The following is a 13,826-nucleotide window of genomic DNA, read 5'->3' as shown; positions in this document are numbered from 1 at the left end:
GGTTGTGTATAGGTTGTGTATAGGGTTGTGTAGTGGTTGTGTAGTGGTTGTGTAGAGTTGTGTAGAGGTTGTGTAGTGGTTGTGTATAGGTTGTGTAGTGGCTGTGTATAGGTTGTGTAGTGGTTGTGTATAGGTTGTGTAGTGGTTGTGTAGAGGTTGTGTAGTGGTTGTGTATAGGTTGTGTAGTGGCTGTGTAGTGGTAGTGTAGAGGTTGTGTAGTGGTTGTGTATAGGTTGTGTAGAGGTTGTGTAGTGGTTGTGTAGTGGTTGTGTAGAGGTTGTGTAGTGGTTGTGTAGAGGTTGTGTAGAGGTTGTGTAGTGGTTGTGTAGTGGTTGTGTAGAGGTTGTGTAGTGGTTGTGTATAGGTTGTGTAGTGGTTGTGTAGTGGTTGTGTAGTGGTTGTGTAGAGGTTGTGTAGAGGTTGTGTAGTGGTTGTGTAGTGGTTGTGTAGTGGTTGTGTAGTGGTTGTGTAGTGGTTGTGTAGAGGTTGTGTAGTGGTTGTGTAGAGGTTGTGTAGTGGCTGTGTAGTGGTTGTGGAGTGGTTGTGTAGAGGTTGTGTAGTGGCTGTGTAGTGGTTGTGTAGAGGTTGTGTATAGGTTGTGTAGTGGTTGTGTAGAGGTTGTGTAAAGGTTGTGTAGAGGTTGTGTAGTGGCTGTGTAGTGGTTGTGTAGTGGTTGTGTAGAGGTTGTGTAGTGGCTGTGTAGTGGTTGTGTAGAGGTTGTGTATAGGTTGTGTAGTGGTTGTGTAGAGGTTGTGTAGTGGTTGTGTAGAGGTTGTGTAGAGGTTGTGTAGTGGTTGTGTAGAGGTTGTGTAGTGGTTGTGTAGAGGTTGTGTAGTGGTTGTGTAGTGGTTGTGTAGAGGTTGTGTAGTGGTTGTGTAGTGGTTGTGTAGTGGTTGTGTTCGGGGTGGTTCTATGTCAGTTTGAGGTGTTTACAGTTGTATTGCATTCATTCCTGTGTGGTTTAGGGTTGTTAATAAACCACACCCTCTGCTTCAGGGTTGTGTAGTTTAGGGTGATTAATAATGGCCAAGAAGTAGTTTAGGGTTGTTAATAAACCATTAAAGGTTGATGATAAACCTTTTGGGATGGGGCCATTTGGCAGGCATTTTGACTTAAAATGTATGTAAATAACAGCTTAATGAAATTTGAATATAGGCTTAAATAACAAATAAAACAAACAAGAGGGGGTTGAGGGAAGAGTGTGCATGCGCCATAGCAAGGAAAGGAGGTTGAAATCTGGCAGTTACAAGAGCCCACACGCTTATGACGATGTCAGGAGAAACAACAGACCCGGATGAGTGTTGACGCAGGTGTGATTACCTGTCACTGATGACTCCGGCGTTAGCCAACAGCTCAAAGATCCTCAGCAGCTGCAGGCGGAGAAGATCCCTCCTCTCTCTACGCTTCTTGTTCTAAAGTACAATCAGGTTCATTTGACTAAACATGAAGCAATTACATAACATGTTATAAACTCCATGTCGCCTATGAAATCAGTCTCTAAGAATGAAGTTTGTCAGGCCCTTAACAAAAGCAGCTTACGAGTCTGTCACCTGAAGAAGAAACCATGTGAACGTGATTGTGAGAGACAGCCGTCATCTCTCTACGTCAAAGCTAATTTGAAGCCACATTTCCAAAATTTATTTGCATATCTGAAAACAGCAACGTGTGCGGTGACGGGTGTGTGCAGGTTTCAGAGACCTGTCCTCCCATGCAGACACTTTCAGCACGACCTACTGCACATTCCTACATTTTACAGCAGGGGGGGACGATACGGTAACTCAAGGTTCAATACTGTGGCGCTATGTGGCCCACGATAACGATAATATCACCATACACAATATCTACGATATTCGATATATACATCTGTAGTTATGCATTTATTCAATGCCAAAACTTCATACAATGTACAAAGAAAGTGCATTTGCATAGTACCTCACTGCCTCCTAGGCTTGTAAATGTAAACACTGTACAGTTGGACACATTGAAGTGCATGAACAATAGTGCAGTGACAACCACGTAAATCCATTATGTGTGTTGTAATAAAATATCGATATTTGCCGTCAGTTTATCGATTATTTATTGCGACAGAGAGCGCAACAATATATTGCAATATTGATTTTTTTCCCCCACCACTAGTATACAGTATATAGTTCTTGGGTTCCTGGGGTCCACAATCTCCCGGGACCTGAAGTGGAACCACCCATATTAACTCTGTCAAGAAGAAGCTGAGCAGAGGTTGGACTTCCTGCGGCAACTCAGGAAGTTTAACCTCCACAGCAGCTGCTGATCACGTTCTACTCTGCCATCGTTCAGTCTGTTCTCTGCACCTCCATCACTGTCTGGTTCAGATCGGCCACCAAACTAGACAGGCACAGACTGCAGCGGACAATCAGGTCTGCAGAGAGGATAACTGGGACTAACCTCCCATCAATCGACGACCTGTACCGGTCCAGGACCAGGAAACGGGCAGGTAGCATTTCTGCAGACCCCTCACACCCAGGACACAGTCCGTTTGAACTCCTCCTGTAGCAGGGTGGATGCTACGGGCCCGACCGAAGGATGAAGAGACACGGAGTTTCGTGCAGAACCCTGTTTATTCCCAAAAACATCACCCACAGTGCAGAAGCACCTCACACCAGCAGCTCCTCCATTCTGAGTCTCTTGCTGCTGGGCAGCCATGCCTTATGAAGGCTGGCAAAGTGGAGAGGCTGATTGGGCCCACCTGTGCCCTAATCAGCCTGAGTGGCTGCAGCTCCTCCACCCTGCCACACACCCCCAACGCCAACCTCGAGCCGGGGTCCGTCCGGCCGAGCCTACTCCCCCCCCCCCGCCCCCTCGGAGCGGGAGAGGAACCCTCCGGGCTTCCTGGTTGGGTGGTCGCCCCCGGCGTCGGCCCGCCCGCCGTGGAGGATGCGCTCGGGGCCGGGCCCATGGTGGCCTCGGGCCACCCGGTGCGCGCACGACTGCCTCCTTCACCTCCGCGACGCCGCCCTGCGCGGGCTGCTGGTCCGCCTCCAGGACCGCCTCTTCCACCACACTCTGCTCTGGCCGCAGGTCCGGCCCCGTCTCCGCGGGACCCACTGTCGCTGGCGGCTGCGCCTCCGAAGCCGCCTCCACCGCCAACTCCGCCTCCGTCCCGGGAGCCGTCGCCCGGCGGCCTGCAGCCACTGCCTCACGGCCGGTCGGCTGCAGCGCCACCAGCGCTGCCGCGGCGAACCTCAGACGGGGAGCAGGGATGGGTCGCTCCGCAGGTCCCGTCGCCTCGGGAGCCGTCGCTTGGCGGCCCGCAGCTTCTGCCTCCCGGCCTCTCAGCTGCGGCGCCGCCAGCTCCTCCCGCGTTGCTGCGGCGGCCCTCAGACGGGGTGCAGGGATGGGTCGTCCCGCGGCCACCAGGGCTTCTATGGCGGCCAGCTGCCGCTCGCCCTGGTCCCGGAAGGCGGCCGCCATGCCCGCCATAGCCCGGGCGAGCGTGTCCAGGGCCCGCTCCGTGCCTCTCTCGTCCATTCTTCGGGCCCCACGTTGGGCGCCAGATGTAGCAGGGTGGATGCTACGGGCCCGACCGAAGGATGAAGAGACACGGAGTTTCGTGCAGAACCCTGTTTATTCCCAAAAACATCACCCACAGTGCAGAAGCACCTCACACCAGCAGCTCCTCCATTCTGAGTCTCTTGCTGCTGGGCAGCCATGCCTTATGAAGGCTGGCAAAGTGGAGAGGCTGATTGGGCCCACCTGTGCCCTAATCAGCCTGAGTGGCTGCAGCTCCTCCACCCTGCCACACCTCCCCTCTGGTTAGGGTTAGGGTTAACCTCCAGACTCAGAGACAGTTTCTTCCCCCGAGCTGTTGCTTTGATGAACTCTCATCACTCATAGAGTCTCAGAGTAATCAATCACCGTGCAACAATAATAATAACCACAATCCTATGCTGTAACAATGCACCTTCAATAATCATGTCTACCTCATACTGCTGCACCTTTCACTTTGTTAAATTGTAGATATGTTAATAAGAGCTGTCATTTGCCTATTTGTTTATTTACTGTACAGTGAGCGAAAATAACCTAGTCAAATTCCATGTCTTGTTTGACCTGACTTGGCAAAATACACATGATTGTGATACAGTATGACCCACAAACCTGGCCACTCCACCGCACGTTCAGACTGGAGCAACTGCATTATGGGATGTGGGGTGGACTGGCCAGCTACAAACCAGATAATCTTCCCTGAGCAGCACAAACACCCAGGTATTTTTAGCACACTGGATGTTGCACAGATGTTTGCATCCTGCATACCACGCTCCACATTCTGGCCGAGTCAGCACACACCAGAGGTGCAGAATGCAGTTTGGAAAATGGCAAACATCTTTTCCAGGGAAAAGGTTGAAGTACTGTCAGCAAAACGAGGCTGACGCCCCGTACTCCGTCAGACGAGCTTGGCTTGGTGGTTGGAGAGCTGGAGCTGCTGGAGCTGCTGCCCCCTATAGAGACACGCAGGACTGCTGACGCCTAAGACTGTTTTAATATGAGCTGCTCCCATCTAATGCAGCCTAACTCTTTTGGGATGAAATAAATAAATAAAAGAAAGATTAAACATTCCTTCACTTTTAACATTTGATGTGTTTTCTATGTTTTATTGTGAATAAAATTTAGGTTTATGAATTAGCCAAATATTGGATTCTGGTTTTAGTTTACATTGAACACAGTGTCACGTCTTTACTCTGTCGGTGTTTAAAACATTGTTTCAGCCTGTTTCCCTCTTGCACTCTGTTAATGCATATCCGTGTTTGTGCGTGTGTGTGCGTGTGTGTGTGTGTGTGTGTGTGTGTGTGTGTGTGTGTGTGTGTGTGTGTGTGTGTGTGTGTGTGTGTGTGTGTGTGTGTGTGTGTGTGTGTGTGTGTTACCTCAGGCCTACGTTCCAGTGCTTCCTTCATCAAAGGATGGAGTTCTTCAACCAGCTCTCTGTAAAATCAGATTGTGCAGAAATCTCTTGCTTATCTCGTTGCACAGTTGCTAAAAGTATTCCAAGTATTACATCCATGTTTATTTTCAGAAGAAGGAACAGGGATGCTTTACCCAAAAGAAGCAGGGTGGGTTTCACAAAGTGTTTGTCTTACAAACACTTTGTGAAACCCAAACATTACACACGGTCAGACCACTAATCCTCAGACAAAGTGATGACAGATGGATTTTTCCTGGGCAGACCCTAATCTCTGTAATAACAATGAGGGCTTTTACAGAAAACATTCTTGGTTAAAAATAGATCATATCCTTTAAAATTAAATGTCTCTCTCTCACAATGGATCCTCTGTCATTTGAAAAAAATGTGATACATGTCTGTCCCTCTGAGGATTCCTCTTCCACATCAGTGAAGATGTTGTTCTTCTCTGAATGTCACAGAGGTATGCAACTCATCCCAGTTATGACAACAATGTACAAAATGATGAGAAAATAAATGACTGAGGAGGCAGAAAAACCACAAAGAATGTCTGCGATACGCAAGAGATAAGCCCACATTGTACATGGTGCACTGTGCTCTGAATCTAGACTGTGTGTATTTATGTTAAAACAGTAAAACTGTCAACTATTTTTAGATATAGGCTTACTCTTGGCCAAGAGAGTCATTGCTTTAGCTTGGAAAGAGGTGGATAGACCAAGAAAAGGTACATGGCTTTCCGAACTAACAGCAACTCTGCCCTTAGAAAAGATCACGTTTACAATCAGGGGGAAGCAATCTGTTTCTGATAACATCTGGGGCCTGTTTAAAAACTTTCTTTGGAATAAAGACTTGTCTGGTTTGGTGGAAACACCTGGGGATGATCCATAAGTAGCTCTGTAGCTTCAAAAAGGTTTACTGTCTTGTGTTGATTGATTGTTGTCTATTTTATGTGCAGTGCAAACTTGTATGAAAAGTGTATGATTGGTTTTGTTTCTACTCTCCCCATTTTTTATCTTTTATTTTATTTTATCAACTATTTTATTTTTATATATTTCACTTACTCAAGCAATTAATAATTATTGTATTACGTATTGAAATTGCTGTTGTTTTGTTGTTATGCTTCGGTTGTGAATTGAGGACATGGTTCTGCACGGTTTGGGGCAGATGTTTTGAATCCCATGGGTTAAACCAGGGGTCAGCAACCCAAAATGTTTTAGAGCCATATTGGACCAAAAACACAAAAAACAAATATGTCTGGAGCCGCAAAAAATTAAAAGTCTTGTTTAATCCTTAGAATGAAGGTAACGCATGCTGCATGTATCTATATTAGTTAGAACTGGGGGGAGATTTTTTTTTCATTATGCACTTCGAGAAAAAAGTCGAAATGTTGAGATTAATGTTGAAGTACAATCTCGAGAAAAAAGTCAAAATGTCTAGAAAAAAGTTGAAATGTCGAGAAAAAAGTCAAAATTTCGAGGAAAACGTTGAAATGTCGAGATTAAGGAAAGGAAAAAGGAAGAAAAAAAGGAAAAAAAGAAGAAAAAAGAAAAAAAGGAAGAAAAGGAAAAAAATAAGAAAAAAAAGAAAAAAGAAGGAGAGAAAAAAAGAGAAAAAAAGGAAAAAAAGAAAAAAAAGAAGAAAAAAAGGAAAAAAGGGGTCAAACATTTTTGAAAAAGCTCCAGGAGCCACTAGGGCGGCGCTAAAGAGCCGCATGCAGCTCTAGAGCCGCGGGTTGCCGACTCCTGGGTTTGTAACTGTATACCCCAGTGGGTTATACAGTATGTATGTACCATTATGTTTTGAAATAAATAAATATATTGTTGGAAAAAAACCCAGTGAAAACTGGATTACTGAACAGTTTCAGTACTGACTCACGCACGACATGTGAGCGGTGTGTTTGTTTCGATACCTGAAGACGAGAGCGTTTGTGCATCCGAATCCCAGCACCAGGGACTCGGTGATCTCCAGACTCTCGGCTCTCATCAGGGGGACCAGCTGCTTCAGGAGCCAGGCCACGGACGGAGTCCCGATCACCTGCAAGGAAAAGGTTCACGTGGGTCAGAGAACATCGTGGGCATGAAACTGACCAAACACCAAAATTCCTTACCGGTTTGATACTGATATGGGTGACATCCAATTTGAGGGGTGGAATAACAAAGATAAGAAACTGCTACAGATACTCCTTGCAGCGAGCAAAACAGCTGTTACAAGGAGGTGGTTAAAACCTGAATCCCCCACTATAGATGAATGGATAGGAATACTATATGAAATATATGGAATGGAAAAGTTGTCATTCTCTCTAAAAATGGAGAAGGAGAAATTTGACCAGATGTGTCTAAGTGGACTGAGGACATAAACCTATTAGGTCTGACTTCTGCTAATTTGACAAAAATAAGGAGTGGGATCAAAATGTGTTTTGTAATATGATATATTGATATAATCTACAACACGATCTTTACTCATTCTGCTTTGTGTGTCATTTTCTGTATGTAATATCTAAGATGAGAAGCTTTCCATGTTCCATGTAAATATTTTACAAAAAAATTCTGGGAAGAGCCAGGAGGCGAACTGGACATCAGAAGTTCTACAAAATGTCATGCCAATGTTATGTTAATTTACTTGAAGTGACGCTATGTAAATCTGCATCTGTGAAATCAAGGCTTTTCCAAATAAAAGATAACAATTTAAAAAAAGAAAGTGACCAAACACACTTTTCCAGTATGACTTCCTGTGGGCTCGGCAGACGCACCTTCCTCATCCCATAAACAACCAATTACATAAACAACTAATTACATTTCCTCCAGCTCGTTACACAATGTGCTCTGCCACTGTTCCGCCTCAATGTATGATTTCATTTGCTAGCACGGAACTTGCAGCCACAACTTGGGCGGATCGCAGTGAAGCATCAACTCCTCCACGACAAACGGAAACCACAATTCAACGCTTGACGTCACTGACACTGCTGCATGGATCCAGACACCGCTGCATGGATCCAGTAGACACTGCTGCATGGATCCAGACACCGCTGCATGGATCCAGACACTGCTGCATGGATCCAGACACCGCTGCATGGATCCAGACACCGCTGCATGGATCCAGTAGACACTGCTGCATGGATCCAGACACTGCTGCATGGATCCAGACACTGCTGCATGGATCCAGACACCGCTGCATGGATCCAGACACTGCTGCATGGATCCAGACACCGCTGCATGGATCCAGACACCGCTGCATGGATCCAGACACTGACACTGCTGCATGGATCCAGACACCGCTGCATGGATCCAGACACTGCTGCATGGATCCAGACACTGCTGCATGGATCCAGACACCGCTGCATGGATCCAGACACTGACACTGCTGCATGGATCCAGACACTGCTGCATGGATCCAGACACTGACGCTGCTGCATGGATCCAGACACTGACACTGCTGCATGGATCCAGACACTGACACTGCTGCATGGATCCAGACACTGACACTGCTGCATGGATCCAGACACTGACACTGCTGCATGGATCCAGACACTGACACTGCTGCATGGATCCAGACACTGACACTGCTGCATGGATCCAGACACTGCTGCATGGATCCAGACACTGCTGCATGGATCCAGACACTGCTGCATGGATGCAGATACGGCTGCATGGATCCAGACACTGACTATTCTACACGTTACAATATCACATCATGAATGCAGTTTTTATTTGTCACTTAATATGATTAGACTCATATCCATCAGTTGAATCTCAGAAAAGGAACGTTATTTGGAAGCTAACGATTAACTGAATAGATAATGAATTGTTTCATTCTCTTATTCAGTTTCCATTTTTAAGTGCAACCGCACCACATAGAAATCTGAACACTGTGATGGGCATTTTTTTCAACATTTAGTAAACTGTACATGATCAGCTGAGTATTAATTAATCTGAAAAATCAATAATGATATCTTTTTGGACATTTTTTCCTATTTTTATGTGTCTCTCCTTTCTCTGTTCTTCATTCTCTCTATCTGTTTTCTCTTTTCCTGCTCTGTCCAGCTGGTGTTCAGCAGGAGTTTCCCCCTTATGATCCAGGTCCTGGTCCAGGTTTCTTCCTCCTAAAGGGGAGTTTTTCACTGTTTGGCTTAAGGTTTTTCTCCCACTAGGGGAGTTTTTACCTGCCATTGTTTATGTAATAATTGCTCGGGGGTTTATGTTCATGTTCTGGGTCTCTGGAAAGATCCTAGAGACAATTTCTGTTGTAATAGACGCTATATAAATAAAATTTAATTTAACATTTTTGACATAATCTAAGAAATGTAAAATCTACCCAGGAAGTGGAATTCAGTAAAATAAAAACACTGCAAAAAACTCAAAATCTTACCAGGAATATTTGTCTTATTTCTAGTTAAAATATCTCATCAAGAGTCATTACCAGAAAAATAACTTGTTATTTGACAATTTTCACCTGTTTCAAGTAAATTTTCACTTGAAATAAGTAAAAAAAATCTGCCAGTGGGACAAGATTTATCTTCTCATTACAAGCAAAAAGATCTTGTTCCACTGGCAGATTTTTTCTACTTATTTGAAAATCTACTTGAATCAGGTGAAAATTGTTGTTTTTTCCAGTGATGAGTCTTGTTTTAAGTATAATGAGATTTTTTTGACTAAAAATTAGACATTTTAACTAGAAATAAGACAAATATTCTTGTTAAGATTTTGAGTTTTTGCAGTGAAGAACTTATTTTGGTGCGTTGGGAACCTCCCCAGGTGTGAATGAGCAGTACCTTGTTATCGTAGGTGACGCTGCCGTCGGGTGTGGTGGCCGTGATCTCGGGCGTGGAGGCCCGGAGGTGTCCGGGGGACATGATGCTGGGCTTGGCCACGCCCAGACACAAGATCAGATAGTTACGCCAGAGCGAGATGTAATTGTCGCTGGAGCCTGCCGTGCTCGTCTTCTTTGCATTCACTGGACTGCTGCAGAACGATCAGGAAAGAAGAGGAGGACACAGATTTTCATCTTCTTCATGTTGAAACGTATTTGCAATATATACTTTCTGCGTATTTTGTGGCGGTAATATTGTTTGGGCAAATACATACCCTTCCAGTCTTCATCAACTTTATTTAATGCAAAAACGATTTGTAAGACTGGCAACTTTTTTCTAACTCTACGGAACCCTCTACTCCTCTGTTCAGAACACTCTAAATTCTTACAATATATGACATAAATATTCATCAGATATGTGTGTTTTTATACAAACATATGTTTTTTGCCTTTTTCTTTACCACTATTGTTTAGTAATTTTTTCAAATATAATTCTCAAATACATTCATTCATATAATACTAGACAGGTCAATCATCTTCATCTTCCTTTTTATAAAACTAAACACGGCCAGTTTTCCCTCAGATATCGTGTTGTACAGATATGGAAGTCCAAATCTCACGTTATCAAAAATTCTGTTTCTCTAGAGATTTTTAAAAGAAATTTATCATCACATTTAATTCACATTTAAAAAATGTCACAAGCTTTCTTGTTGATTTGTTTTGCTGTTGTTTATTTTTTTGTTGTTGTTTGTGTGTGTGTGTGTGTGTGTGTGTGTGTGTGTGTGTGTGTGTGTGTGTGTGTGTGTGTGTGTGTGTGTGTGTGTGTGTGTGTGTGTGTGTGTGTGTGTGTGTGTGTGTGTGTGTGTGTGTGTGTGTGTGTGTGTGTGTGTGTGTGTGTGTGTTGATGATCTGTAATTATGTAGTCTAACCTTCTTGTTGTGTTTTTTTGTTTTAGTTTTTTTTAATTACTGTTTTACTTCCTAAATTGAGGGGAGGTTTCGCTGCATAAGCCTGTTGGCTTTTTGACCTCTCCTGTCACATTTGTTTTTCTATTTTGATTGTAAGTGTTACTTTTATACAGAAGCGTATTGCATTCACTTGAGAAAATAAAATCTGCTCTGTTTTTCAGAATTAACGAGATAATCTCAGAATTCTGAGAAGATTTTAATGAAAAAAAAATCTCTTTCCGTCTGAACAACCGCAAAGTCCTGAGGTGCCTGCGCAAAGTCGACAAACTAATAACAATACCATCTATATAACTTAAATACAAGAGTGTCTCCCAATGTTTCAAACCGAAAGCAAAATAAACTGGATTAAACTGGATAGGCGGGACATGTTTGCTTCCATGAAATCCAGCTCTCAAGTGAATGACAGCTTCTTGCAAGTTGTGAGGTATCTGGTTAATTCAGAAAAACAGCAGATTTCTTTTTCATTAAAACTTTTCTCGGAATTCTGAGATATTTAACTCGTTAATTCAGAAAAACAGAGTAGATTTTTTTTTTAATTAAAACTTTTCTCAGAATTTTGAGATAATTATCTCGTTAATTCAGAAAAACAGCAGATTTATTTTCATTAAAAAAAATTTTCTCAGAATTTTGAGATAATTATCTCGTTAATTCAGAAAAACAGAGCAGATTTTTTTTTCTCAAGTGAATGCAATACGCTTCCGTACTTTTATTGTGGACAAACTAATAAAATAAAATAAAAACGTGTTCCTACTTGGGGTCGATGAGCGGCAGCAGCAGCTGCAGCCGCGTGAAGACGTAGGGCCAGGCGTAGCCCAGGGCCACGGGGCAGTGCTTGGGCAGGTGCTCCTGTCTCAGGAAGATGTGCAGACAGAGCACCCACGGGTCCCGGACACACTGGGCGAAGATCCACACGTGGCTGGGGCTCTTCACGTCGTAGGAGCTGCTCACCAGCCGAGCGCTCCACTCCACCAGCCACTGCAGGTCCACGTGGTGGTTGAGCGGCAGCGTGGACTGAGAACAGAGGAACACAATCAGTCACCGGTGAACCTGTGAGCCGCCCTGGTGTCACATCTGATCACAGCTCAACACTTACAGAGTCAGAAACAGCCACGTGGACAAAGCTGTCCATTACAGCCGGGCTCAGCTGGTCCATGATCTCGATCATGGGTTTGTCATCGTCCTGCAGGGTGGGACATTTATAGATTCAGCTTTTTTTAGAAGTGTGACGAAGTGTGAAAGAATCCACAGGCTGCGTGTGCTGCATCTGTTATCTGCGGAAGAGGATTAGGGCCATGCAGGAGAAAATATATTTGAGAGGGGAAGGTTTTTTTTATTGTGCACTTCAAGAAAAAAGTCAAAATGTCGAGACTAATGTTGAAATACAGTTTTGAGAAAAAAGTCGAAATTTCGAGAATAAAGTTTAAATACAATTTCGAGAAAAAAGTCAAAATGTCAAGATTAATGTTGAAATACAATTTCGAGAATAAAGTCTAAATTTCGTGAATAAAGTCTAAATTTCGAGAATGAAGTTGAAATTTTGAGAATAAAGTTGAAATACAATTTGGTGAATAAAGTGGAAATGTCTCCTCTCCATCAAATCCAGTTAGAGCGACTGACAGCTCTGCAGCAGCAGCCGTAACTAACTAACTAACTAACTAACTAACTAACTAACTAACTAACTAACTAACTAACTAACTAACTAACTAACTAACTAACTTACATCCTTGAAGTGGAACGTTAAGGGTAAGTTTCTGAAGATCTGCAACTGCATTAGTGTGATATGTGTTTCAAATCAATATCGTAAAATTTTGACTATATTACTCAACATTTCGACTTTTTTCTCGAAATTGTACTTCAACATTAATCTTGACATTTCGACTTTTTTCTCAACATTTCAACTTTTTTCTCAAAGTGCATAATAAAAAAAAAAAATCTTCCTCCTCTAAAATATTATTTTTATTTCTCTCCTGCCTGGCCCTAACACTCTCGTTATCACAGCCGCAGTTACATGGTTCTCCTTTCATCCCAGCTATTTCAACGTCATCAGCACTCTTTCATTTGTCCATTTTGTGATTAAAACAACAACTGGGCAGATAGAACCGTGCTGCTTGGCCCTGAGTGTCCTGCACTGTTACCTCGGCGTGTCCCAGGGCCGTGAAGAGGCAGCGTATCTCTCTCAGCACGCTGACCGCCAGCTTCCTGGTGCTGACCTGGCAGGAGCAGAGCAGCAACAGGGCCAGGCCCTCCACCGCGTGGAGCACCGAGCAGTGGGGGCTCCGCTCCGGCAGCCGGGGGCTCGCCTGACGGGGGGGACAGGCACACACGGACAACATTTAGTCAAGCAGCACTGGAGTTGAGGGGGGATGAGGGGGGCGGCATCCCCCCCTGAAATAAAAACAGTCAAAATCATCCCCCCTGTAAAACTGCCATCCCCCCTTTCCATCTCTTATGTCATTTCATCAATGAATGTGGTTTTACTGCTATTTCAACATTTACAGTCATCACCAGAAAAATAACACCAGAAAAATAACTTATTTGACCATTTTCACCTGTTTCAAGTAAATTTTCACTTGAAATAAGTAGAAAAATCTGCCAGTGGGACAAGATTTATCTTCTCATTACAAGCAAAAAAATCTTGTTCCACTGGCAGATTTTTCAAGTGAAAATCTACTTGAAACAGGTGAAAATTGTTGTTTTTTCCAGTGATGAGTCTTGTTTTAAGTGTAATGAGATTTTTTTTTACTAAAATGAGACATTTTAACTAGAAATAAGACAAATATTCTCATTAAGATTATTTTTCACAATGAATATAAAAGTAACAGTGATACATTGAGAATGTATGGAAGAGTATTAGGGCCAGGCGGGAGAAAAATAAAAATAATATTTAGCACTGACCTCCACTCCGCCCCGCGTCTTCCCCTGGAGCTGCAGCGCCAGCCTCCACTGCGTGAGCAGCTGCAGGAGCAGCTTCACCGATGCGTCCTGCAGACCCTGGTGGGTGTCCTGCACCTGGAGGAGCACGACACGTTACTGTTATCAACGCTGCCCGTGTCGGTAAACCAGCGCTGGATGGACCGTTACAACAGTTTGCTCTGACAATTGTGAAATTGTGGTTTTTACTT

The 13,826-nt window shown here is 43.8% G+C and overlaps 1 protein-coding gene across 1 annotated transcript in view; it reads right to left on the bottom strand.

Moving 5' to 3' along the window:
• Positions 1–13,826, bottom strand: part of LOC133459546 (protein furry homolog) — a 100,903-nt gene that overhangs the window by 43,653 nt on the left and 43,424 nt on the right. The window contains exons 19-26 of the mRNA XM_061739586.1: positions 13,600–13,713; positions 12,840–13,004; positions 11,798–11,884; positions 11,456–11,715; positions 9,699–9,888; positions 6,840–6,964; positions 4,896–4,953; positions 1,321–1,412 (exon numbers count right to left, since the gene is read on the bottom strand). Coding sequence (XP_061595570.1) covers positions 1,321–1,412; positions 4,896–4,953; positions 6,840–6,964; positions 9,699–9,888; positions 11,456–11,715; positions 11,798–11,884; positions 12,840–13,004; positions 13,600–13,713 — 1,091 coding nt within the window. The remainder of the gene's footprint in view (positions 1–1,320; positions 1,413–4,895; positions 4,954–6,839; positions 6,965–9,698; positions 9,889–11,455; positions 11,716–11,797; positions 11,885–12,839; positions 13,005–13,599; positions 13,714–13,826) is intronic.

This window comes from Cololabis saira, chromosome 14, assembly GCF_033807715.1.
Source record: "Cololabis saira isolate AMF1-May2022 chromosome 14, fColSai1.1, whole genome shotgun sequence".
NCBI lineage: Eukaryota > Metazoa > Chordata > Actinopteri > Beloniformes > Belonidae > Cololabis > Cololabis saira.
The sequence above is the reverse complement of the archived record's forward strand: the minus strand, read 5'-3'. Positions and strand labels throughout refer to the sequence as shown.